Here is a 27324-nt window from a genome sequence, read left to right as displayed (position 1 = left end):
TGAGTCAGTGTCCTGCGGAACAGCCACCCGCTTGGCACCACCTATTTGAAGTCATTTTTGGACCACCCCACAGCTCCTGCCCCAACTTCTTTCCCCAGAAGCGAGCTGGGCCTTTATTCAGGTTTGTTTTTGTGGTACAGGTCTCGTCAGGGAGAACTGACTGAACTTCGAGGGGCTCCTGCCCGCTCCCTCACGGGAGGGGCAAAGCGCCCCCTCCCCCGCGCTCCGCCACTATCCCACAGTGCCCCGGGGCCCCGCCCGCGGGCCCAGCGCCGCGCGGTCTCCTTCCTTTCATTCAAATGAGCTCCCGCGGGCGGCGGCGCGGGGCACGCCGGGACTTGTAGTCTTCCCGGCCCCTCCCCAGCGCGCTCCGCAGCGGCCGGCCGGACTCGCTGTCCCGGCGTGCCGCGGGGCGGGGCCGGGGCGGGGCGGGGAGCGCGGGCGAGAGAAGCTGAGGGGGTTCGCGCCGCGCACGGGGCCGCCGCCGCCGCCGCCATAGTGGGAGCCGCGGGGTGAGTGCGGGGGGCGGCGGCGGGGCCGGGCCGGGGCCGGCGGGGGCGCTCCCGGGCCGCGGCCGGGGCCGGCCCTGACCTTCCCCGTCTTTGAGGCGCGGAGCTCGGAGGGGCGGCGGCCGCGGCCCGGTGCCGGGCGGGTGGGGGCGGGCGGGAGCTGCCCGGGGGGGGCTCATTCAGGGGAGCGGGGGGGGGGGGGCGCCGGTAGCGGCCGCCTCGTGTCTGCGCCCCGCCGGCAGGCAGCGAGGAGCCCGGGGCGGGTGCTCGGCGCCCCGCTGGGCCCCCCCCCCCCCGGTTCCTTCCGTTAGCCCGTTCCGGGCGGCGCCCGGCAGCCGGTTCGCCTTCTGCCGCTTCCCGTCGCCGCCTCCGGCTCCCGAGTGGTGCCGGAGCGCGGGGCGGGAGGGAGGGAGGGGAGGGGAGGGAGGGGCTGCGAGGGGGCCGGGCGCCGTGTCCCAGGCTCGCCGCAGCCCTTCGGCCTTCCTCAGCTCCCTCGCTCCCAGGGGGGCCGCGCGGTGCCCCTGGTGCCGCAGTCCGGCCGGAACAAAGGGCAGGTGGATCCAGGGAGGTGCTCCGAGGCCAGTGGGAGCCGGCTGCGGAGCTGCTGCTCGGAAGTTGGATCCGCTCCCTTAGCCAGCCGCCCTCTCGGGTTAACGCCTCTCTTGGGTCCTCCTCTGTGAGGAGCTGCGCTCAGGCGGTGCTTTCTGCAGTCGCTTGGTGACTTTCAACTTCTGGTAGCGACAGGGGAAAAAAAGGCGTTTCACAGGTTAGTGTGCAGAACTAGAGAAGTGACTGTATGTACCGTCATTATCAGCGGCACATCTATTTTGAAATACGTCTTGGCTCGCTTTTGTACCACTTAACTGTTTTCCAGCCAGGCTCCCAACTATCCCTTCGTGTTCCTCCCTAAAACAGTGCAAGTTCTTCAGTAGGTGAGTTGAAACTTAATTTGCTTTAACGTTAGTTTTTCAGAAAACTGAAAATTCTGATGACTTCCTGCAGCTCTCTGCTGGGATTTCTTTGGTCTCTGTCCTCAATAATAGGAGTGTAGCAGTTAGTGGCGTAGTTAGTGGCATATAGTATGTTTTGTGTCAGCTTTGCAGTATCTACTAAGTGCTGATAACGCTCTTAAGTATGATTTCTTTGTTGTTTTTAAACTCCCAAATACTGGAGCATCACAGACAGCTTTGGTATTTGTGCGTGACCAAACTGTGTGCCTATGTACCCAGTGTCTGGAAGTAGGAACTGTTGTGAGCTTGTAGGAGAAAAAGGAAGCAAAGAAGAGTAAAAACGTGGGTTTTGAAGTGTGAGGTAGGTAGGCAGATACCACGCAAAAAGTTCTGGGTTTTGTATTTTTCTCCCTTGTCTTTCTTCCAGGCGTACGTTGCAAACCTGGAGTTTAACTAAAAATCCAAGACTGTTCATGTGGAGGCTTAACAAGCTATACTCACACATAAAAAGATTTTTGATAATAAAGCATGATGGAGATTTTTTCCATGTTTTGACTGCTCTCAATCAATAAGAAAGGAAAGTTTTGGCTAAACCTGAAATGGGGTAATATAATGCAAAGTTATCTAGGTCCTCTTGCGTTTAGCACCACACCAAAGTACGTGGAGCTGTGTTTTTAGGGGGTGAGCACCTTTGTGCTATCTAGTTCAGGGCTGTTACTCACACAGCTGGCTACTTGAACAAGCATACAACTGATTGCTTTTAAATGTGTGATTGCTTTTAAATGTGCCAAACTTCTGCTGCGAACAGTAAGAAAACTTGCAAGGCTCGAATTGCAGTTCTTGGCAGAAGATCTATCTAGAATAAAAGTGAATGCTGAATATTACTTTGCTGCAGGATCTTTCTGTACACGAATAAACCTTATGGAATTTCAGTTATTTGCTGCAGAAAAATGGTTTGTGACCGAAACATGGAATCACTGCTTCTGTAACTTAAAAAATAGTTTTCTCTTAATCTGAAGCAGCTGTCATAACAGTCATGGATAGATAGAAATATCTGATAGTCTGCTCTTTCTAGGAGACTAAATGTTACATTGGTCTGCCTATAAGGTAAAGAAAAATGCGGTTCAGCTGTGTTGCTCCCCCCATGCCTCCTCCCTTACCTTAAAGCTGGCCAGGCTTGATTGAGTTCCTCCTGGGGAAGAGAGAAGCAACTTCAGCCTTGTAGACTTGAATTCGGCTCCTGGATTGTATCAAGAATACTGTGAAAAATTGCCAGATGTGTTGTTCTGACTTAACAGTAAAACATTATTTTTATACATGATCAGGTAAGCCAATAATAAATAATTTCAAGTTACCTAGGCTGACGCTCTGACCGTTGGGTTGTCAGGTTGCAGATAGGGTGAGTGTCAAACTGGAAGTTTTTCCAGAGTCTTGCCATGTGTTTTGTTTAGTAATCTAAGTAGCCCTGCGCTTGCAAACAGCTGTAAACAAAGCAATATACTTCAGGTTGCCGTAATTCCTGCATTCATTTGTTTTGATGAAGTTGGAGGAGAAGAAAAAAGAAAGACTGAGAAGTGGAATGTCAATTTTCCGTATTTTTCATAAGGAAACTGTCTGCTCCTTGTCACTCTTCTCTGTTCTCCCTTTCCATCTTTCTGCTGTGCACATACCCAGACTTAATTATTTCTAGACCTGAAAGCTTGTTTAGCATAATGGAATTTCTTGCATGGTGCAGCCCATAGCAATTACAAGGTGAGAGCCTGTGTTCAAGTCATTGGTTTCTGATTGGCCCGGAGCAGTCATTTTCAGATTTTTAACCTCTGTGGATCAATCAGCTGCTGTGCAGACGATGGCAGAACATACCTGAGAGAAGTGGTTTTTATTTTTTCCTTCAAGTTTGCACCTTGACTGGAAATTTTAAACGGTTTTCAAACTAAGAAATGTTGACAGCTGCTAAGCTGGAATTTCTCAGGAAGTGATGGAGCGCCTGTAAGGTCAGTGACTGGTACCGGGTGGCGTCCCCATGTCAGTGCCCCCATTTACAGATTCACAGATTTCTCTAGGTTGGAAGAGACCTCAAGATCATCGAGTCCAACCTCCGACCTAACACTAAGTACTCCACTAAACCATATCCCTAAGCTCTACATCTAAACGTCTTTTAAAGACCTCCAGGGATGGTGACTCCACCACCTCCCTGGGCAGCCCGTTCCAATGCTTAATAACCCTTTCGGTAAAGAAGTACTTCCTAACATCCAACCTAAAACTCCCCTGTCGCAACTTTAGCCCATTCCCCCTCGTCCTGTCACCAGGCACGTGGGAGAATAGCCCAACCCCCACCTCTCTACAGCTTCCTTTCAGGTAACTGTAGAGAGCGATGAGGTCGCCCCTGAGCCTCCTCTTCTCCAGGCTGAACAAGCCCAGCTCCCTCAGCCGCTCCTCGTAAGACTTGTTCTCCAGACCCCTCACAAGCTTGGTCGCCCTTCTCTGGACTCGCTCGAGCACGTCCATGTCCTTCCTGTAGCGAGGGGCCCAAAACTGAACACAGTACTCGAGGTGCGGCCTCACCAGAGCCGAGTACAGGGGCACAATCACTTCCCTCGACCTGCTGGCCACACTGCTTCTTATACAGGCCAGGATGCCATTGGCCTTCTGTGTTCTGCCTGCCCCAAGCTTTCTTCGTTTGGGGGAGAGAAGGCCTGAGGGGGCTTAGCCCTAGCCTTCTGCTACCCGAAGGATGCACATCAGGAAAATGGAGCTGGGCTTCTCACCAAGGCACGTGCTGGAGGGCTGGAGACAAGGGGCAGAAGCTGAAGCAAGGGGATTCTGGTTGGACCCGGGTGGGGCTTTTTCTGCAGGAGGACAGTCAGGCAGCTAAACAGATTTCCCCCGGGGGTTATGTGGTCTCAATCATCTTTTTCTTTTGGATCAAAGTGGATAAAAAGGTGTGGGTGACCTGGACTGGTCTAGCTGAATCTGCTTTGAGCTGGAGGCTGGAGCTCCTGAAGTCCCTTACAACCTGAATTATTCAGTGATTCTATGGTAATTTGCTTAGTTTCTTCCGTTGACAGAGTATGTCTTTGCTAGAGGCAGATAATCTGCTATCAAAGGATTCTCGGTGTAGGTATTAGATGATTTACCTGTTCGAGAGACCATTAATCCTGTGATACCGGTTCTGTTGTGTTCCTAGAAAGCGTGCACAGGAGAAACTCGTGGCTGTGTGTGTTTCAGTGGCAATAGAAAAGAGACCGAGGGAGAAATAGCAGGAAGGCTATTTACTTTTTTTCTCCAGCAGTATAAAGATTCTCACTCTTTCATTCTGAGCCATCAAAGCTACACGTGTGGCGGTAGGTGCTTGTGCACCAGGAACCGAAACAACTGCGAGTTCTTCCATTGTCCGGATTCGCTTCTGTTACTCAGTAGCGAAGGGTGCAGCAGCCGATGCTCTTGGGGGATGTTTGCCATGGCTCCACAAGTGCCTCTGGACCAATAGCACCCATTAAGGGGAGCATCGGTGCTCTGTCGTTATGCTGATCTTCTCATCTTCCAGCAAACAGCCTGCCAGCGTGGTGTGCTTCAGCTCGAATCCCGTCTTAGAGCTTAACTTTGGTGCAGTGCTGTGCGGTTTATTTGTGCTCGGATCACTTAGGGAGGCAGTGAGTGTAGTCATACTCGGAAACTGCATGGTAGATGGTGGTATTTTCCCTCTCCAGCAGCATGTTAGAGTATTGCTTTGAGGCTGCTCTCTTTAAATCGTCTGTTTTGATTTTCTGCAGATCAGGAGGGCTTTCCTGAGCTTATTTGCTCGTGCTGGTTGTTCTTCGATTCCTTGTAGTTTCCTTGTCCACCTTACAGTGTTAATTGCTGAAGGACACTACTCATTAGTGCTCATAAATACTAAATGCATATTACTCTAAATATTAGTTTTCATTGCCATTTTTGGAAAAACGTATGGTTCTTACAGAAATGCCGGCATGCCAGGCTTGAATTCAAGAAGACCTCATTGTGTTGACTGATAGCAGTCAGCTTACACGTGGCCTGCTCTGATAATGCAGTGAACAGCAGCGCTGCTTGGGACAAGACTTTGGTCTTTCTCCATACGGCAGAGACACGATGACAGGCCACCTTCTCCAAGCGTTTCTGGTGCTTCTGCGCTTCAGGGAAGGCAATCTGATGGTTTGTCTGTCAGCAGGTGCCAAAGTAAAGAGGTGGCTTTTCCGCGAGGCACGCCCCTGAGTAGCTCTGGTGATGCCGCTTGAGGAGAAGGATGGACTTGGCGCTGCAGCGTGCTGACAGAGTCACCTCCGGATTGCTCCGTGGCTTCTTGTTAAGGCAGCAGTGGGAAGAGTTTTCAGCCAGGCCTTTTGCAAAAACGGTTCCCTTAAGGACTGTGCTGGGGGCAGTCTCGGTGTGTTCATCCTGATCGCTCATGCCCTGAGTCAAGGCAGAGAAGGAGGAGGGATGAGTGTCGGTATGAACACCTGAGCTGTGACAGACAGTGACAAAGACCCTGTATTTCTGTGTCTTGTGGGCTTCCGCCTGAGGCCAGCACGACCTTAGTAAAATTCCAGGTTGCCTGCGGCCCGTGTGAAGTCTCCTTTCTCTTCCAGTCCCCCTCTGCCTCACACCTTCTTTGTTTCCAGCAGGTGCTGGGTCGTGCAGCTTCACTTGGTACGGTGCCGTCTGTCCCGTGCCAGAGCAGGTGGGGCCCAGGTCAGTTCAGGCTCTGGTCTCTCTCCTGGAGCAGGATGGCCGGTGGCACAGGACATAACGAGCTGGAGCAGCCCAAGGGGGAAGGGGATGGAGGCTTTGGGATGTGGGGTAGCGTAGCTGGGATGATTTGGTGAGGCTGAGCAGCAAGAGAAGCATGGGGCAGTGATGCCACCGTGGTGGGGCCTTTTGGAAGTCCCTTTCCTGTTGGGGGTGGCTTTGCATTTAGGAAGGGCTGGTGTCGCGGTGGACTGGGAAGTCTCGTGTGGCGTAGGTATGAATTCCTGATGCTGAATGCAGGAGCTTTGCTGTGGGGTCAGGGATGTGGCGGTGCCAGGCTGAGCTTTGTGCTGGCTCCGGGACAGGGACGCTGGGGATGTGCCTGGTGCCGCGTCAGCCAGGAGTCGTAGGGAGCGTGGCAGGACGTGCGGAGGGCAGGAGCTGATGCTTGAGGATGTCAGGGTGTGACCTGGCAAAGGAAAACTCGGTGCAGACCTCGCTGAGAAGTCCCCGGTAGGGCAGGGATAGAGTTCTGCAGTGTCGGCACGTACCCATTGGAGGGAAAGCTGCTGGCAGCCGCAACTTCTGTGCGCTGCATTGGGTTTCGGTTTGAACACTGACTGCTGGCTGGTGTTGGAGGTGGGGATAAATTCTATAATACGAGCAGATTCCAGGCAATTTACCGAGTGATGTGAGTTAAAGTATTACACTCCAGTGAAGCGGACTGGTGGCTTCGCTGCCGAGCTTCTGGAAAGGAGCTGTTAATCAAATGGGCTGTGACATCCCTAAGTGGGCGCGATGAAGTAGGCTTGGCTTGAAGTGACAAAGAGAAAAAAAAAATTAGCTTAATGAAACTATCTCCTTTTTCCGTGGGGATTTAAGGTAGAATATCCAATAATGTTCTTATGCAGTGGTAACCTTCAGCAGGTGCCTTTAAAAGGACAGGTGATGCTCCATCTTAGGTGCTTTCTGGCTTACTTGAAACCATGTCTTTGTCTGGTTTTAATATTGAGTGCTCTCGCCCCCATAACCAAACTTTGAGTGACCTGTGGGTAGATCTGGTTGAGCTGTCTGCCTGCGTGACGGCATCGGAGCGTGCTCGTTCTTCCTTGCTTTGGAGTGGACATTGAAAGCCTTCTCTGCGATGCAAGTGTATTCCATACCTGACTAAAACAGCCTGGTAAAGGGAAAAGATTGTATCTCACTGAAGGGACTGGGTGTGGTGGCACAGAAGATCATCCCTGTCTTGTGTGTTTTCTCTAAACTCCATGTGCAGGACACATAAGCCGCCACTAAGGAAATGTGACAAATTGGAAGAGGAAAATAAGCATTCTGGGGGAGAGTTGAGTGTATTAAAGAAAACCATGTAACCATGTATGAATGGCACAGGGAGAAAAAAAAGGTTATAAAATAGAGGGTTATTGATTTCAGTAGTATTTTCTGAGTTCAGTTCTTGCTTCTCTGACAAAATCAACATTGTGACTTGTCAAACTTAGACTAATTTATTTCATGTCATTTTACCTACCAAAATACAAATACCTCCTTTTAAGAAGGAGGTGGCAAACATGCGTGCTAATTTTAGTTTTAGAAACCATAATACTACTTTCTATATTTAAAATTCAGATTCCTTAATTTCTGCCAGTCTTAAAGGCTTTCTCAGTTTCAGGATTGAACAGAAGGCGTCTGGTGCTTGCGTGAGGCTGTTGTGCCTTGAGGAGCTGGAAGTCTCTGGGCCTAAAGGAGTTGCAGGGCTAGCATGCAACTGATCTTAGGTTTGCGTGATTGCAGAGCTTTTAAGGTGAATATGTATCGTGTGTGGGGAAAAGATTCACTTTGAAAGAGTGACTCTCTTTTTTTAGCTTCAGAAGAACGTTTTTTTTTTAATTTCAGAAGAAGCTGGTGGTTTGCCATTTACTAGTTCATCTCAATGTTAGGTGCGTGGCTGTTTAACTAGATTTGCGTTTGAATGTTTAGGAGAGATGTCCGATACTTACCTAAATTCATGGGGTGGAGCTGAAGCAGTGCTGGGCCACAGAAGCTGAGTAGAAGTGTTTTTCACTTGGGCTGTTTGCTCTACCGCAGCTACCACCCTGCCACTGTGAGCTACGGACCTGTAGGTACCTTCAGGTCAGGAATGCAATCAGCAGACTTAAACTAAATACCAGTACTCCTGGTTTTCCGAGGAAGTCGTGGGAGTCCTCTCTAACAGCACAACATCCAGGGGAGAAGGGCAGTGAGGACTTCAGAAAACTTCTGCAGGAACCGGGAGGGAGACGGCAGGCTGGCACGCTCGTACGCGATCCAGGCTTTCCTCCTCTCTCCGGTAAGCGTGTGTTGCAAAGACCTGGGGCTGTGCCAGGGACTGCTGCTCCGTGGAGCTCCCAGCTCGTGTCCCTTGCTGGGACATGGATTGGCACAGGCTACAAGCTGCTCTGCCAGGGTTCATCTTCTGCTTGTAAGACCCATCGGAGGCTTGGGCATGAGATGAAGGTGAGGAAACGGGAGCAGAGGTATATAGAGGTGGTGCTGCTGCTGATGTCTGTGGCTGAGGTGATCTCTCCAGTTCTGGCTGTGTTCCCCAGGCCTGGTCCGTAGCACGCGGTGGGCATGGATGCATCTCTGGCTCCCGTGGCACAAAACCAGGGCTGCACACCGGGCTCTCAGCTACAAGCAAGCTGAAACCAATCCCTAGGACTTTGCTTAGATACTAATTTTTCTTCTTGTGTGATCTGCGGTGTAGAAGGGATGGTATTAGGGGACACAGGATGGTAAGCAGGCTGTTGCGACAGCAAAAGATAGAAATCCTAACCTGTGGCACATTAAGAATTCATCAGGAGGAGGTTGTTGTGCCAGAGCGGGGACAGGGAAATGACAAAGCAGGAATGCTTGAGCGCACAACAGTCCCCAGACTTGCCTGCAGTTCTGGATCCTGGGCTTTCTTCTGCAAGGGGTGTGGGTATCTGCAAGGCCTGCCCTAACAAGTGTGTAGTGAGAGTCCAGTACTGCGTGCTGCGGTGCTTACTGGTTGTAGGGAGAGCTAAAGGGCCTGTGCGAGGAGCTCGTGCTGATGTAGTTCCAGTGGGATTATTTGGGGGCACTCTTAAAAGCTAGCATGCTTGTCCAAGTGCAGGACTGAGGGACCTCAGCAGCTCTGCTGTTTGGGAAATCTTTGCTGCAGCTGTGTTGGCAAATCGTGCTGGCACTGCTCAGGCACAGTCTGGGTCTGTCCTGTGCCGGGGGCTTCTGGTGAATCTTCTGGGGTGTGGGATGAAGGCTGTTTGAAATCAAGGAAGTGACTTTAAGGAGGTTTTCTTTCAGTGTAAATCTCTTAATGCAGGCTGAAGTTTGATTTCTGCCTCTGCTCAGGTGAGGCTGCTGTGTGGCAGTCCTGGAATGCAATCAGCACAACCTGTTCGTTTGTAAACTTGTGATTTTTTTTTTCCTAGTGGAGTGACTGTGGTGGGTAAAACTCCTTCAGCTTGAGCTTGTGTGAGTAAAGTTGAAACAGTCCAAAGCCTAAAACATAAGAGCTTTCTTGTCTGACTGCACAGCTAATGCTTGCTGTGGAGGTACCATGAGTGTTTTTCACTTCTGTTAGGGATTTGACAAATTTTAAGCAGGTGGCAGTGATTAACTGTAGAAGGAAGCCAGAATAACCACTGTGTCTTGTGTCCTAAAACAGAATCTCATGGCTGAGATGCTTCTGAGACTTGCAGTGCAATACAGACCTGTAGCTCGGGGGTTCCTGGTCAGGTATTGCAAAACGGGACAGAGGCTGGGAAATCTTGATGTCTAGCCAGTGTAGCTTACTTTGTTTCAAGTAAACTCGGATCTTAATGCAGTGTTTTCTCTTCTAGAGAGGTATCAGGATAAAGAAAACAATGCACGTACTTTCTTGAAACAAATAACAGACTGGTAGAGCTGCACTGATCTTGCATGATGATTTCTAGACCTGAGCCTGCTTGGTCTGCGGCACATATTGTATGCTTAATCCTCTAAAACAGGGGGACTCATGTTCACAAATCTGGTACCTTTGTGTTTCTGCTACATTCATTGGGAACTGCAGAGTCTCTTGCCAGGTGAATGCAGGGACCCATCCTACAAATGGCTTCAGGAAAAAAAGAGGTGAGGAAAACCAGTCAATGCTAACAAAGCTGGGTAGCACCCCTGGGAGGGCTGGAGTCCTTAAGTAGCTTGCTAACTGCTGCAGTCTAAGAAGAAATCAAATGATAGGGAGAGGTGGCTCTTGGTGGAGCCTGGAGAAGTGGCACACCCAGTGTGGCTCAGCTGTGGAGAGCTGGGAACAGTCAGGCCGTCAGCTTTTAGTTGAAAGGGATGGTCGTTTAGTTTGGATAACTCTTAATATTTCACCACCATGTCTTGAAAGCGCTACAGGTTCAAAGATAAACGTGGAGTATGCTTCAGCCTTAGTGACAGCATGCAAGAGGAAAGCAGGTCTGAAAGTAAGCTTGTGTTATGGAGATAGCTAGTGGGAGTGCGTGAACTCCTATTGTGTTGCTGAAAGGATGCTTCCTTAGAGGGACCTGTGGATGGTTGAACGCGTGAGGGGCTGAATAGGTAAATCAAGTGATGTAAGCCACTTACAATCTGTCCTTATTAACACTTCAGTTGGTTACAGTAAATGAGATCAAGTCGGAAAGCAGGAGCTAGCCAACTTTTTCAGACGGTGTCACTTTTGAAATATGTGACTATGAGGCGGTAACACTTACTCATCTTGGTTCTTGTTCTCCACTGCTGTATGTGGGTTGTGACCTTTCACTGAAATAGCTCTTGAAATCACCAAATGCTCTAAGTTAAACCATTTAGTATCCAAGAGTTTTATTTCTCAGAAGTCCAGGATACAGAGGAGATGATTGTCCTATGTCTTCTAAAGGAAAATTTTGGCCAGCTGAGATGGTCTGTGCTCACTAGTGCTTAGTACACCAGCCAAGTGTTTTGCTGATTTATGTGATCCTTCTGATGATTTCTTGTTTTGTTTTACAGTCGCTGGCTTTGAGTGAGGATTCAGAATGGGAGACAAGCCTATCTGGGAGCAGATTGGGTCCAGCTTCATACAACATTACTACCAGCTTTTTGATGCAGACAGGACTCAATTAGGAGCAATATATGTAAGTATCTAGAAAAGGGGGGGCGCAGGGCCCCTCTGCCATTGTCTGCCTTGATTTCCCTATTTTGATGTGTGGGCATACATAGGATGGGACAGTGGGTTTTATCCTGACTCCAGAATATCACTCAGTGCAACTGCACTTGCTGAACTTGTTTTTTTTTTTAATTTCTTACACATTTACTTTCTATTTTGAGCTCTGTATGCCTCGTCTATAGGCAGTCAGGCTCATAAAACCCTTGGTTGGCTGTAGACAGACTTTGCAGTGTGAGAGGCTGGAGGCTACCTTGTGACAATGTTCTGTCACAGCAAATGTGCTAGACTTAGTTTGCCATTAATTTACAGTCTCGGGTTTGCTTGGATCCCTCTTCACTTCAAGTGGGATATGATTTCTGAGTCCTGCCCTCTGTTTAGCAGCACTTGTAGGTGTTTCTTGGATCTCATGCTATATTAATCCTCATAAAGGTAACTTGAATTTAAATTTTTAAATTCAGTTTAAATGTTTAAACTTGGTTTAGACTTAAGCTCTGTTTAAAGTTCTTCAATAATTGATTTGTTTTGCCCCTCATATGGGGCAAAATAGACTTTGTTTCCAAAATTAAAGCCTGTAACTAAAAGGCCTGAGAAGCATCAGCTTTTAGATTTGGAGGAAGACGCCTCCAGAATATGTAAAGTGCTCCGCATATGGAGTTTGATTGCTACTGGTGAGGAATGCTGCTGGGTGGCTGAGCTGTTTCAGCAAGACACTCAAGTCTTACAAGCCATCTAGCAGCGTGTCCTGTTTTTCTGACCCTTGCTCGATGAATCATACGACGTTTCACCAATCCCTGGAGGTTTGAAGCTGTTGCAGGAGCACCATCTGATGCTCCTCCCTACACCTCAGCAGTCTCCACAAGCACAGGTAGCATTTACTCTTTGGATTCTTAAGTATTTGCTATCTGCTAGGCTGCTGCCTTGTTTTGACCAAGAAGCTGTGAACAGAGCCCATAAAGCAGGAAAAACCGGAAGCCACAGTTTAATCCACAGCTCTAAATATGAAGTCAGTAAGCAGTTCCTGTCATGCCATTACCAAAACACTTTAAATCCTTAGACTGGTAATAAGTACAGACCAATTAATTCTGGAAGCATGGCCATCGCATGCAATGAACTGCTTTTTCTACCCTCGGGGCTCTTGTACCTTCCATCATTCAGCAGAGGTACCTGTGGACAATGGACAGTTTTGTGGAGTCTGTAATCCGTGGAGGATGGGACCCTGTTTTGTGTAGCTAAAAATTGCTGGAGTTAAATGGAGTACCAAGTTTCTGTATTGTTTTGCAGTTACTTCCCTGCAGTTGTTTTGTAGGAAATGCTGTAGTGACTTCTTTGCTCTCCTTTGGGCGCGTGGCTCCTTATAATGAAATATTTTCTTAACTCTTGATGATGTTTACTTGTCTGTAGGGGTTTTGGGGTAGGAGATGCTTTTTGTTCTTGAAGCAGTTGCTCTCAGATTATTGATAAAGCAAGGGGCCTTGGAGGTGACCAATAGCAGAGAGATTAATTAGGTACGGCGTGAAGTTGCAGTTTCAGAGCTTGTTTCCCTCACCAACTTCATCTGTCTTCTGCTGCTCTTTGAAACACCAGAAAGGTCCTGCACCACAGAGTGCTTACCTGCTATTTGCTGAAGTGGATTCAGTAAGGCAGGTTCTGGGGTTCCTCTTCCTTTATGGCTTTTCATATTTCCATATTCTGTGATTCTGTAACTGGAATGCTTGAGAGAGTAGCCTCGTTCCCTGGTACCAACACCTTGCTTCTCCAGTGATCGAAGTCAAGAGGCATGCAAGATGCAGGTGATGTCAGCCAGATGCTCTTGTCAACTGACTGGTTTACGCAATCTAGATTTAGTCCATTTTCCTCTAAAAGGGACATGTCTGGGCTTAGGAGGAAGCTGTGCTCAAGGGATCTTCACCGGCCTGCATTCAGTTGCATCTGTGACCCCGAGATGCTTCATGCTCTTGCTTCCCGGTCCCGGCTTTGTTCTTTTGGCTCTTGCTGCACCATGTTGTTCCCGATGATACAGTGAAGACCAGAAGCTTTTTTAGAATGGGTGTGACTGTGTTGTGCAGGCTCAGCACGCTTGCCTGAAGGAAGTGGCTTTTTCGTGCGGTGTAGATCAAAAACAAGGGTTGGAGAATCTACCGCAGCATACAAATGGAGTTCTTTAGAGCCTGCCATTTTCTGCTGAGACATGAGATTCATGTCTCAGCTTCAGTGAGATTTGAAGATTGGATAGGGAAGAGACAAGAACTGTGTTTCTTGAGGTGTTTAAACTCAAAAGATGTGGAAGGAACAAGCTACCTGTGACAGGCTGAAAAAGAACTTGGGCTGTCAGGAAGAGGGTGAAGGTGCTGTTTGGAGATGGCGGCTGCCAGACTTCAAGTGGTTTCCCCCGAGTTTAAAACTTAATTCTGTTTGTCAGGGTTCAAAACCGGACCTGAGAAGGCAGAGAGCTATGTTGGTGTGAGGTTAGGATACTGTGATTCTGGTTTAAAGGAAGTATCCTAAAATGAATATAAATTTTTGTCTGTTGCTGTTGCATCCAACATAGCATGCTGTGTGTGTCGTCCCTCATACAGTGGAAGAGCAGGTAGACTGAAGCATCTCAATCTTTGCATGCCACACAGGGCAGTCCGTTAGAAAACCTTTACAGGCACATTCTACTTTTTTGGGCGTGAGTAGGATATGCAAGTTGGTACCTTAGTTGAAAAAGCTTGATGGTACAAGTCCTTGTCATATTTCTTCATATATTTTTGTCTGTGCTCGACTTGTATCCATACCTTTAGATTTTCTTCTGAAAGCTAACTTTGATCCAAAGGCAGGGACTATTTTGCTGGTAGAATCATGATAACGAATCTTAATGTTCTTAATTTCTAGTAGATTATTCTAAACTCTTTCAGTTGTTCTTTGTGGTTTCTATCTCTGAGGTAGTTTCTGAATAGCTAGATTCTAAGGATACATGCCAAGTAAGCAAAGACTGGATTAAGCAAAGATTGCTTAAAAGTTACCCTAAGCAAGCTCACGAATTTTTTTCTTTTCCCCCCAGATTGATGCATCATGCCTTACGTGGGAAGGACAGCAGTTCCAGGGCAAAGCAGCCATTGTTGAAAAACTCTCTGTAAGTCTGTAATCCTCTACTGAACGTTTGGGGAGATAGTCCTGAAGACTGTAAATTAGTTACCTCTGAAAATTTGATTTAGACTTCGGCAGTTAAATCAAATTTTAATTTGTGCTTCCAGCTTATATCTCCAAAAAACATTTCTTGTGGTTTAATTCTATGTAGCGGGGTGTTCTATTGGTGCTCTAATGGTAGGATGTTGACTCGTTTAGTTTGCAAGGATATTTTGTGATTGCAACTGCATTTGACATTATTAATTAAAAATAGTTCATAAGCTGATCTCTTGATCTGGAGTAATGAAGGGTGTTTTTTGTTACATTTTAAGCACGTTCAGGAAGCAGTACAGCAGACATGTTTGGATCTGCCTGTGGTGAAGGCTAAACAAATTGCTGCAGGGAGCTTCTTGTTCTCGAATACATAAACTTCAAATAAGTTCTGTAGTGAAGAACCTAGGTTCAATAAAGCATTCCTCAGCTATTCAGATATGATAGTTATGGTTCAGCACTTTGAAGCCACTTGTTCCCCTTCAAGTCAGAGGAAACTTCTTGATGTATAGAGACTGAAATTTTCCCTCCGTGTTTTAGTTAAACTTCTCCAAGCTTTGTCTTTTTGAGAAAATTCATCCCTCTTATAAAAATTGGTGTACTTACAAGCTGTCGAGCGACCTGAAAGTTTCTCCCGCAAGATCTGTGGAGCGTATGCTTTGTAGCTCCTCTGACATTCTGCTCAGAGCGTGGTATATCGGACAGAATGTGGCATAGTTTCAGGCCAACTCTTTTGCACTTTGAGAAGGAAGTCTGTTACCTGGGCACTTGTCTTGTTGCACAGTTAGTGCTCCTGTGTTGTGGAATCACTGCTTTCGTCCATGGTATCCTTAACTGTGAAGGCTGAAATTTGCCCATGGATCTGTGATTTAGATGCCTGCATTGCCTTTAAGAATACCACGCACCTCAAAGCACAGCTTGCACCTATTCTGTTCTAGATGAGACGTGAGAACTCAAGCTCCAGAGTTGCTTGTTTGTTTACTAAGTGTTTCTTAGACCACTGGGCTACCAGCCATTTAGACACCCAACCAACTAAATATTTGCTTGGCCACAGCATCTTGGACTACTGCCTTGGATCTGGCCCAGTGCAGATACAGCCTGTTTCCCACCAGAGTGTTTCATCTTTGTCTTCCCTGTCTGTGGTGCAAGTTGTTCTTTCTGGATTTGTGTGCTTGTTGCACAGTGGAGGCATAATTCTTTGCCTCGAGGAAAGTTTGTCTGACGACGTCAATCTGCTTAAAGTAAGGAAGAAGGGCAGTACGACTATTGCATGCCCTTCCACTGCTGTGGCTTGTTATGGGATGGTAGCGTCGTACTCCAACTCTAATGTCTTTCAGCATAGCTCTGACAGTGCTGAGCTACTTGGGTCTTGTTTGCTGTTTTAACCTAATGTGTTCACCTATTTTGTGCTTCTGGAGTGTCTGAGCATGTTGAGCAGGTCACTGAAAGTTTGGTACTGGAATTATTTTGTACTTCCGCAGTCTTGTTTTCAAGCATTGAGGCAGGATTTTCTTTTACAGCAAGATCTCCGCTGTGTAACAGCAACGCTGTGGCAGCTTTTCAGTCTGCCAGATGTTGCTCATACAGTTGGGTGAGGTTGCAGAGACATTGCTTTGGCAGCACTAGTGCACCTGTACCCTTTTTACAGTTTAGAGTGGGAGCTGACACTCATTCTTTCTGTCTTAATGGGTACTGGGTTGAGGAGTTATTTCAAATAGAGTGCCTGTTCTCATTTTGGGGGGGCAGCCTGTTTTGGCTTGAGTGTTTGATAAGCCTTTAGTTCTAGGAGCTTCTTGGACCAAGGAGGAAGCCGGGACAGGTAGCTTGGATGATGGAACGTTTTCAGACCTACTTCAGTGCTTGGTGAGATCTCTTCACATCTCTTGGAGGCAGAATCCTGCTACAGTTTGGGCATCACATGTTAACCAAATTTATACAGAGTCTCTGCCAATCAATAAGGTAGTCTTGGATTTAGCTTATTGGATGTTGTAGGCTTCTGTCTCAGGTTGAGCAGCTCAGAAGGCAGGGTGATGTTTGGAGGATACTGCAGGAAGTAGTCTCAGCACTGCTAGGTCCATCAGAGAAAGCCAAGGATGGCTGCTCTAGAGGAGATAGCAGGAGGCATGAGAAACAAGCTTTGTTTGCTAAAATGTTGAGCAGGCATTGCCAGAAGTGAGTTTAAGCTACCCAGAAAAAAACTGTATTCTTGCAAAATTTCTCTTAGCTGGCTTAAAAGGAAGGTTCCACAGTTCTGGAAGTAAAAGTCCAGACAAGTTCTCAAAGGACACTAAAAGCTTTGCTTGTTCTGGCTTTTCACTTGTCAGCCACATTTATTGTACTCTGCATGTAAAGAAATCCTTCCTTTCAGTACAGATGGGTATCCACAAGCAACCATCTATCTGAGGTAGTTTTATCTTAATCAGTGATCTTTCCTATCAGCTTACCCTACAGTGGGATTTCCACCCCTGTATATCAGGAGGAATAGCTGGTTTGACTGGCCAGCCACTGGGGCCCTTTTCTCAAAATGGGACAGCCAGGTATTTGAAACAGGCAGCATCTTCCCTGGCCTCCTTTTTGGTTTCATACCCCCCTTTTGTGGGGGCTCTTGAGTTTGAAGCCTTTTCCTTCTTCCATCTTCTCCTCCCAGTCTCTCCTCTCAGTCATCTTGTAATGCTGGAAGCTGGGTTCTGGGTACAGCCGCGTTCATTCCCGCTCACCTCTCTGCCTTTTCAAGAGACTCTTCTTGCAGGACTTGCTCAGCAGGTAGCTGTTGTGAAGAGGTGAGACTAGGTTTCATAGTACTGCCACTTGTCAAAGGAAAGGTGTGCAACGTCCCAGCCTATGCTTGTGCAGGCTGGGCATGTGCATTGCATGTTCAAGTTCAGGATGGTAACCCTGGAAAATACTCTGCTGGAAGCTACAAACCAGTTGGCTCGTTCTTTTCAGTTCATGGTAAGTTGGGAATTACTGTCCCAGCCAAGAAGAAACACTGCAGGCTTTATTCAGGAGTGTTCTTGAATCCTGTCTCTCTGTGGTTAGAGGGCTGCTCTGTATGCTTACTTTGTTTCCCTGGGTCCTGATCCTTCCACCGTTTTGTGTTCTCTGTTAGCCAAGGGTTTAGCTTCCTGGTGTTCTTCATGAAGCCTTATACTTGTAGGGCCCAGTCTGCTCTCCACATCATTGATAGTAGCACTTTTTCAACTCCTGTTCCTATGTCTAGGCCTTCTAGTAAGTTGAGGCTTTCCACTAGAGGGTAATGCAGAACTTGTCTAAGTGCTTGCTTGGGTCTGTCCTAGCAAGTTTTCAGGAAAATGGAGCAAAGTCAAAGTGCATCCTGCAGGTTTAAACCACCGTATCCTGTGCAGTGCTGGGTAACAGCCACGTGACCCCTCAGAGCTCCATCTGTGCCAAAATGGCACTCCTACAGCATCCAGCACTAATCCAACTTCTGATAGAATGGTGCTGAGCTTATGTTCGTGTGACAGTACTCTGAGATCCCCTAGATATCCGATGTTTGCTACTTGGAGTCATCAGTGGTTGGAATGTGAATGTGGTCTGAGATGAAAAAGAAGGATCACTCCACACCGTCTGATGTTTTCATAGGTGTGTACCTTGCACTCTTGACTCCAGACATGCTTTTGTAGCTGCTACATGAACATGGGAAGCTTTTTTTTCCACAAATGTGTGCTCTTGCTTCCCCGCTCTTCTTCCCTCCTGCCTGGCAAATGGCAAAGATGTTGCCAGTTACTGTTTTGATTCCCCTCAGATGCTATCTGTTATCAAGGAAAGTGAAATGGAAAAGTGGATGTGAGGAACTCAAATCTCAACCACTGGATCTTGGTCAAACACCACTCCTTTCTATTTATAGCCACTATAAGGAAGAAGCGAAGTGAGAGTTCTTAGGTCATATACTCTTTCAACACTGTTCTGAGCAGAGAAGATTTCTGTCTTCATCATATGATCTTCCTGCTTGTAGATGAACTGGAGCTCTAACGCTGTATAATTAGACTAGGAAAAGGCACTACTTAATGTATATGGCGACATATTTCATGTATTTTGGTGCTTTAAAAATACTGAACTGTTGTGATCCAACCCAGCTTAGTGTTGTTGTTGAGTTGCAACAACTCTCCCTGTAGTACTACTAAAATAGTCTAATACTTCATAATGTTGGATTTGTTTTGCAAGTTAAATAATGCAATAACTCCATTCTTTATTTTGCTCTCTTTTCATTATAGAGCCTCCCTTTCCAAAAAATACAACACAGCATCACAGCACAAGACCACCAACCTACACCTGACAGCTGTATACTCAGTATGGTAGTTGGACAGCTTAAGGTAAACTCTTTCCATTAAAGGGTAACAAATGCATATGTCTTAAATTTTTGCAGGATACTAAATCGTCTAATGTCTGAAAAGAAACTTCTTGGGTGGGGAAGGAATTCTGGTAAGCTTGCACTGGGATGTCATTCTTCTGTTCAAGGTCGCTGAATAACTGCTTGTCTCTTCAGATAACTAGCACTAGGTAAAAGCACCTGTAATTTGGCAGTCATTTGTTCATGTCCAGCAAGTTAACGTGGTTTGTACTATGCACACAAGTATATAGGCACTAGCAAAGTCAATTTTTTCCTTACTCTGCAGTAAGATTTTAGTGTCCTCAGTTACATTTAAAGTGTCCAAGTGTTCTTGGACAACAGAAGCACACCTAGTTTAACGTTCTCTTTGATGTAACATATACTAAATCACAGCTCAATTAATGTGTTTTGTTAGCTGACAACCCTTCAGTAAGACCCGGCTTTTCATTTGTTATCTTAATTATCTTAAGACACAAGAATACAGTCCTGGTGTTAATGCAGTCCAATACACTGGTTTGTATTCAAAACTAGTTCAACAATGGGAATGTTGCCTCTGAGCTCAAACACTTCTTGCTGAAAGAGCTGCTTCTTGTGAAGAAGTCAGAATATATTTCAGGCTGCAGTGTGGTTACATTGCTGTTTAAATTATGGAACTGAACTACATGAAGTTACTCAGTCTCCTGCTCTTCTGAGGAAATGTTACAACTTAATATACCAGGGCTATAGACCTGTAAGTTAATGAGACTGCTTGATGAAAGAAGTCCTGGAATTTGTATGCAAACAACCAAAAAAAACCCTCCTGTATGTGAAGTCACTTGTAGGCAGAACTTGCACACAGTGAGCAGTGTTTATTCAAAAAGCATGAAATCGCCATAGTTATATCTTTCAGAGTTAGTTTTGGCAGGGTTTGGTCCAGCCATGCTGTCAAGTCAGAACTCCAAAGTCATCCAACCTTTAGAGTTACTTTGGACCAGGTTTCTCTTAAAATAGCTATTTAGGCTTCCTTTCTTATGTTAATCTTATGTTAACTCTCAGTGTCACTTCTGGTATCAAAGCGTTCAGACTTCCTCCAAATGTACAATTAACTAAGCGAAAATAGGACCGAAAGTTTGAATCTGCGTGCTTAGCTGTTCCCCTTCATTTTGTTGGGGGGGCATCCACTTCTAAGCCTAACATAGATAGCTTTGGCTCTCATTAAAGTTGCTCCTGCTTCCAAGCTGCGAGTTGGATTCCAGCTTTCTTGTTGCTCGCTCCTGCTTGCACGTACATACTCCAGTGAGTAGTGACAGCTACGTGTGGCCACAAAGCACTGAGTTGCAGGGCAGGTGTGAGGTCAGACATGCTGATCTCATCTGTCTGACTCCTGGGTGTGCACAAAACTTGGTGATGCAACCAAGACTTCTTTTCAGTCAATGTCTTGGGCCAGTGACAGCTGCATTTGGTTATGCACAGTCATGTTTTTAAGGTCATTGTATAATCACCGAGCAGGTTACAGCTTGCAGCAGTGATTTTGTGTTGAATGCTAGGCAACGAATGCAGTTTCTTAAAAGTTTGGGTTTTATCATCCTTTAGTACAGCCATTAGGATGGTAGATGCAGTCAGAGCTTTTCATAAATAGCAATTCTTGGAGCAGTGTTTCTTACTGTGCTGTTTTTATACTCTGAATAACTTCAGCTTGTTGAGCCATACCTGAATAATTCAGAGGTTGTACGATAGTGCATCTAGTTACTTGGAAAGAACGTACTGGATTGATTATATGCTTATTGTCACTGTCAAATCCAGCTTGTTTGTGATTTTTATATTAGGAGAAGCATCGCTTTTTCTCCATTCTTCATCTTAGCTTTAAAAAGTATAGTACAGTGCTTGGAAATGCTGCTCCTCACTGAGGAAGTGTCCAGATGGTCCAAATTTTTGGAGTTTTTGCTTCTGCCTTGTGTGATACTCATCGTTACAAATGGACAAATGAAATATTCAGCAAGTCTCTAGCATGTGTGTAGTAACCACTTCTGCCAGTACATGAACCTAGCTGTCGTAGTTAGTGAATGCTTTTTCTTGTGCTTGTACATATGTTAGCAATCGTTTTAGCACATCTTAGTGCTGTTTTAGATGTGATAACAGTGACAGAACAACGGGGTTTGGTAAGTAACTCACTAGAGTTGGTAAGTAACTCAACCCATCTCCAGATTGGGTTGAACAGGGTATGCTGTAGCACAGAAACGCAGAGCTGGATACTTAGCTTTATTTAAAGGTAACCTTCTTAACGGTGTGTCTGTTCTTCACAGCTCTAATTCCGTTGTTTAAAGGAAAAGTAGAAAAATTTGCCCAGGGAAGAGGACTTTCAGGAACAACCCTATCAGGGCTTGAAGGGATGAGCCCTGCTTGCTTTGAATAGTTATCCTATTCATGTGACTGAGCCAAATTCTTGAAAGCTCAGTACAATTAACGTATACGCTTTGGAATTCTCTATTTGTGAAACCTGCCTTGTATTCTGTAGTGAAGAAGCTTGCATAATGTTTTTAGTAGAGTAATACAAGAAAGTAATTAGGCTAAAGTACCTGTAACATGCAGTTTCTAAAAAGTCATTCTTGGCATGATGCTTATGTTTTCAGAGGCCTCAACTGATTAAATTGTTCATCCAAAAAGTTCAGAGGGAAACTCATTCTTAATTGAGCTGTATGCATCTTTGGCACTTCTTTCTTAAGCCGTTGTATTTTGATCTTGTTTGGTTTTAGTGGGGGGCGGGGACAGAATACTTGAAGTAAAACCTTATATTCCCCTGCATGTAGTGTGGGGTGAGCTGTTACAAATTGTCACAAAGCCTCAGCTCTAGCTGTACAAGAATGGTTCTGAAGAAATAACAGGGCCAAGGACTACTATTGTCAAATGCTTTTCCTTACCACAGCATTATGCTTAAGAAGACATGCCACTTTTTTTAATCCTTTGGTCTCCCCTTTTGGAGAGTGATTATAACTAGTCAATTGAAATCATAACTGCCCCGTGACAAAGCCAGGATGTGTGTCTGCCTCTGTGCTTTTCCAGTCTACAGCCCTGTGAGCTATTACCAGTATGACCTGTAAAAATGCAACATACCTTTTGGAACAGATGTCAGTCCCCTCAAGTGTAAGTTGTAACAGCTTCTAGGAGAAGACTTCAGAGTGTAGTAGAGCACTTGAGGAGGGTGAATGACGTCTCTGAGTGAGACGTCACTGGCAGAAACAGTATAGTAACTGTCTTTTTCAGTAAATGTTTTTTCATTGAAAAACATTTTCAAGTAAACGTGAGATCCTCTTCAATGAACGTTGGGATAGGTGGTAATGTTGTTAATCCTTATGTGGAGGGATAATAAATGTACCTCTGCTTATTCTAATTCTGTTCTCATCAATTCTTACTGCTGTTCACTGTCTGCCTATGTGCATCCTTACTTAACTAGGAAGAGTAAGCATCAGTTTAAGCCTTCAGGAGTGAGTGTCACTTGGTGAGATGCTAGTTCACCAATGTTCATCCAGAATATTTCCCTCTGTTCTCAGTCTGCTTCACCTGGTAACTTATTTCTCCTCCTGTCATGCTCAGGCAGATGATGACCAGGTTCTAGGCTTCCACCAAACCTTTTTGTTGAAAAACTTGCAAGGTGCCTGGGTGTGCACCAACGAAGTCTTCAGGCTAGCCCTCCACAACGTTTAACCTCTGCCTTACCTCTGTTCCCTGCAGTCCTCGCTGTCCTGGTTGAGTAAGGAGCTTTCTTCTCACTCTTCTGTCAATTAAGCTCGTGGTGGCTGAGAAGCATGGCTGTGGTTTGCACATTCTCAGAGCAATGTGGAAAATCTGCAGCTCTACCCAAGCGTGAATTTTGAAGTGCTTGTTGCAGAATTAATCGTGATAACTAATTGTTATGTGGTGTTTCTTGGTCTTAAAAGGGAAAGGAAACTTGCAACCCAAACGACTGGATGTTTTTGTAATGCATGGTGGATACTTAAAGCATTGCTTTAAAGCCTGTTAAATGAGGGTTAACATCTGAAAGAACCTGTTATCTTCAGTCACTAGTCTCTCCTTTGAGATAAAGATAGCTGCAAGTATGCACTTTAATCAATGGTTTTGGTGGGGTGATGGTGAAAGGAAAGTAAAATCCTCTCTTTCCAGATGAGGAGAAAAGTTGCGATTGTTCTACTGTTGCTCCATAGTGTTTTTTTCAGCTAAACTTGGATTACAAGGTAGAGTAGCTTGTAATACTCTATGACTAATGGCTCTGTAAGTTGAGGACTTTCTACAGTTGTGGGCCTCAAGGCCAGCAGGGCTGTAGGAAAACTGGGAGAGGTCAGAAAGCTGCCACGATGAGCAGTATTTGACAGCTTGGTGAGCCTGGAGAGGAGGTGGCTAAGGGTAATAACACCTGCAATGTACGTGGAAAGCAGTTCGGTACTTCCACTACCACCTGGTAGTTGAGTATCTCCAACAACCTGAAGGCAAACTATTGGTGGTGCCAGACAGTGTAACAAGGTACGGTGGTAGCAAACCACAGCTTGGGAGGTTCAGACTGGACACAAGGGAGAATTTTCTCTTCAGAACAGTGAAACCCTGAGAAGTGTTGCCTGGACACATTGTGAAATTCTTGGAGGCTTGGAAGGCTACTAAAGAAAGCCATAACTAATGCAGTGCTGCTGGCAGTCCTGCTATAAGCGGGAGGCTAGATGGGAAACCACAAGTCTTCCTATCTGATTCTGTGATTCTGTTTTTAATTCCAAGTTGTCATGAAAGAATTGAAACTACATAAAGGAAAACTTTGTATGGTAAATAAAGCCTCTGTGTTTAAAGCCTGTGCTTCACATCTGGAATGCAAATTCTGAGTCAGACACCACTGAATTTGGAGTGAAAAGTAAGGGTAAAGAGTTCCAGTGAGGCTGTTTGAGCTGTGATGAAGATCCCAAATGGGCATGGATTATTCGATCTCTTCTAGAGCATCTCAAGTATCTTGACTGTGGGTCTTTGCTCACGTGTTAGTAGTCTATTCCCAAAATTCTGAATACATACTATAAATTTCATTTGCATTTCAGTATAGTCTAGGATTCTCTTGTTTTAGAGAACATTGCTCCTCTGTTCTGTGACTTCACTGTGCGAGGTGGCCATATGTAGAACAGTGAGGGTTTGGGGAAGAACTTTAAAAAATCTTTTTTCATACGTCCAGTCTTGAATTACATAAGGAAGGATGAAACTCCTGTCAAGCCAAAGCACTAGCAGATGGGGTGCAGCTGCACTTAGCACACACTGAGGAACTCTACCCTAAAAGCAGAGTGTCAGTGATCTGTTTTCGCAGAGGTACATTTTTAATGTACACTCATGTTTGTAACGAGCACGTTCACATTTGGTGAAAACTACTTGGGCAACCTCTAATAGATGCCTTGGTGACCTAAGAGAAGGAGGCCAGAGGGCAACTGGGAGTGTGCTAAATGCTTATTAATAGTTGTAATTAAAGTGGTTCAAGCTGGTAAGATTCTCTAGTGGTTTAAATGAAGCCATTGGAAGGGAGCTGAAATGAACATGAACTCATTCTGGCTTAGTCCAAAGGGATAGCATTAAAAAAGTGCTTTACAAAGTTGTATTTCAAACCTTAATGCACAGCCTTCTGATGCTACTCACTTTTCTTAAAGATACCTTTGTGTCCGGTATAAGCTATCAAGTAGTAGTGAGACCTTACTAGGATTTAAGTGGTGGTTGATACCTAGGAGAAGCTAGAAATGACACAAACCCCCAGGTTTCTGTGCACAGGCCACCTCTTCAGGATGGATAGGCAGGCATCTTTCTGGGCAGATCTAATGGTGCTGGCAATTCCCCTGAAATAATTGGCGTGACTGCTGTCTTACTTGCTATTGAACTAGATAGATGGCTAGTCTAATCCAACACAATTGCTGTGTTCACATTGTGCTGATTACTATGGAGCCTCTGCTTAATGCAAAAGAAAGCATATATCAGCATGACAAAAGGCTGCCCAGTTCATCGGGCAGTTGAACAGTGACTCTATTAGCACTTGCCTGATTTGGAGATTTTTCGTTCATTAATTTGTGAACTGAATACTTGAACTTCCTGATACTCCTGGCTTTAGTTGGTGCTTTCTTATTCTTTGGCTGCAGGAAAGTAGTTTCCTCATTCATCTTGTCCTTCATGGTTTTATAGTAAGTTTTATAGTACTTTGGGTGGGAGAATGGGAAAGATATCAATCACAGTTTTTTGCAAGCTGGAGAGTCACACTTACTTTACTTTCTTCAATAAGAAACTTGTAGCTGGATCATTTTTTTCTACCCTTTTCTGGCCTTTCTTTATTCTACCACTTTTTTTTAACATAAGTAATGCATGCAGGATTTGGTATGTGGGTGCTCTGTGCATTTATGTGGTTGCATAATTATGGGCTTTGGTCTCTTTTCCTAATAACTGCTAACACTGTTTGCCTTGATAGCTGTTGAGTGCTGAGCTGATGTTTCCAAAAAAAAAATTACTTGTAATGATTTCAGTATCACTTTTCCTGAGAAGCAATAGCTAGTCTAGCGCCCTTCTTGGTTTTCCTTCATGGGTCAGCGTATACTGACACTATTCCATATACTATTTTTTGTTGTTGCTCTGAAATAGATTTGAATGCTCCTTTTACACTCCAGTCATGCACTCCATCTTACCAGTGCTCTGGCAGACTTCCTGCTTCATGATGCAGTTGTTGTTCTTACCAAGTTGTTCCTCAAAGTTGACTTGTTCCACAGCCAATTTATCATTCATGTGAATCTTATATTTTAAAAGATTTTGTTTATAGCAGTCTCCTTTGTTCTTCAGCCTTTTTGCATTTGCTTTTCTTGATGGACAGCAGAGCATTGAGAGTAAGCATTCAGCATTTTGACGGTTCATTTCATGTGTTCCTCTGCGTGTTGCTTTTCAATACTTTCTTACGCTTTTCCCCCTTTTCTTAATTTGCAGTAGTTGCACTGGAAGAATAAAGCTTAAAATCCTCCAAAAATGCTAAATTGAATACATGATAGTCAGTATCAGAGGATTGCTTGTAGCTAGGTCCTCCGAGCTGTTCAGATTAAGTTCTGTTGTGATTTCCAACTGTTATTAAGGCTTTAATTCCTGCATCATATCTCTGAGAAGGCCGGTAAACATCAGATGGGAGAACTAGACTCCCCTATAATACTATTTTCTCATTTTGTAGTCTCTAATCCCTGTAAGTATTATAGTGCCCTATATTATAGTGCAGTAAACCCACCTAGCTGAATTGATGAAGGCAAAAGTTGAGGCACTGCTGGGAAGATTTCACCGTGCTCATTAACACCTCACTGCAGCTATGGCTATTATTTTGCTCTGAGCTGTTCCTGGGCGTTCCTGCTGTTTCTGGTGTAGGAAGCACAATGTTGCTCACCAGTTGTACGGGCTCAGGGAAACATTTCAAGAGCCACGATCGTTACAAAGATCATTCAGGCAATATTGCTGCTATTGACTTCCAGAGGAAATCCCTTTTGTGATCAGTCCAAACTACAGCAATTCCAAATTAATTCAAAAATGCATAGTCTCGCACTTGGTTCCTGGGCAAGGTCCAAAAAAAACTTGTGGCCTCAACACAGTGAGGCAGGCATGCCTTTATTGGTGTGAAGTTGCTGGAATGAGAAGTCTGTAATTATTCCAGAAAACTCTAACAACCTATTGCAGGATTTCTGTGTCATTGGGCACTAGGTGTTTGCAAGCAACTTGGAACAGAACCTCTCTGGTTGTTAGTAGTTCTTGAGGTACTAGGTATCTTACAGCATGTGATATCACTGTTAACATTAGCTTTTAAGTTGTCTTATCATCACTCTTAGAATACATTTCTCAAGAAAGAGCTTTTTGAACTTTTTTTTCCTCTCTTTTCACAGGCTGATGAAGATCCTATCATGGGATTCCACCAGATATTTCTATTAAAGAACATCAATGATGCCTGGGTTTGCACCAATGACATGTTCAGGCTAGCATTGCACAACTTTGGCTGAGCTGGCGACCCCGAGGCACCCGTGCTTTTTTTTTTCTCCTCTTCTCTTACTGATACTATTCACACTCACGGAACATTCCAAATATCATACACAAACCTGCAGCACTGCAGAGCGCGAGCAAGCAAGACCTGTGACCTGCCCTTCTGCTGAGTTTACATTGTCACTAGATGAGTTCCTTGTGCATGATGTTTGGAAGTTAGACTTAGCTGCATTTGACAAGAGAAATTTGTGTTGTACCAGCATGCCTCGGAAAGAATTTATAATGCAAAAGGTTGTTGTTTATGTACTGACAAGATGCTCTATAACCCAAAGAAATGAAAGAACAGCAGCCTGTACAGCCCAGTTATTGATTTGTTCAGATGTTTCAATGCTACGTTACACAATAAAACCATGAGATTTTCTTAGCAGTTTAAATTGTTTTAATGAGTTGGATATCAAGTATGTGATGCTGCTGCTGCTTGGTTTGGATGCCCCTTTTCTGCCTCCTTGG

General features: G+C 45.4%; 1 protein-coding gene across 2 annotated transcripts; it reads left to right on the top strand.

Annotated features, from left to right (window-relative positions):
• The first annotated feature begins 354 nt into the window (after window positions 1-354).
• On the top strand, window positions 355-27241 carry NUTF2 (nuclear transport factor 2). 2 transcript variants are annotated; one of them, XM_083852041.1, is made up of 5 exons: window positions 355-512; window positions 11171-11295; window positions 14371-14442; window positions 18722-18820; window positions 26721-27241. In XM_083852041.1, exons 2-5 carry the CDS (start codon window positions 11197-11199, stop codon window positions 26832-26834), a joined length of 384 nt encoding a protein of 127 aa, XP_083708167.1. In that variant the 5' UTR covers window positions 355-512; window positions 11171-11196; the 3' UTR covers window positions 26835-27241. The 2 variants fall into 2 exon arrangements, with proteins under 2 accessions (XP_083708167.1, XP_083708168.1); XM_083852042.1 differs by lacking the exon at window positions 355-512 and adding an exon at window positions 1019-1275.
• The last annotated feature ends 83 nt before the right edge of the window (window positions 27242-27324 follow it).

This window comes from Anser anser, assembly GCF_964211835.1.
Source record: "Anser anser genome assembly, chromosome: 11".
NCBI classification, from domain to species: domain Eukaryota; kingdom Metazoa; phylum Chordata; class Aves; order Anseriformes; family Anatidae; genus Anser; species Anser anser.
The sequence above is the reverse complement of the archived record's forward strand: the minus strand, read 5'-3'. Positions and strand labels throughout refer to the sequence as shown.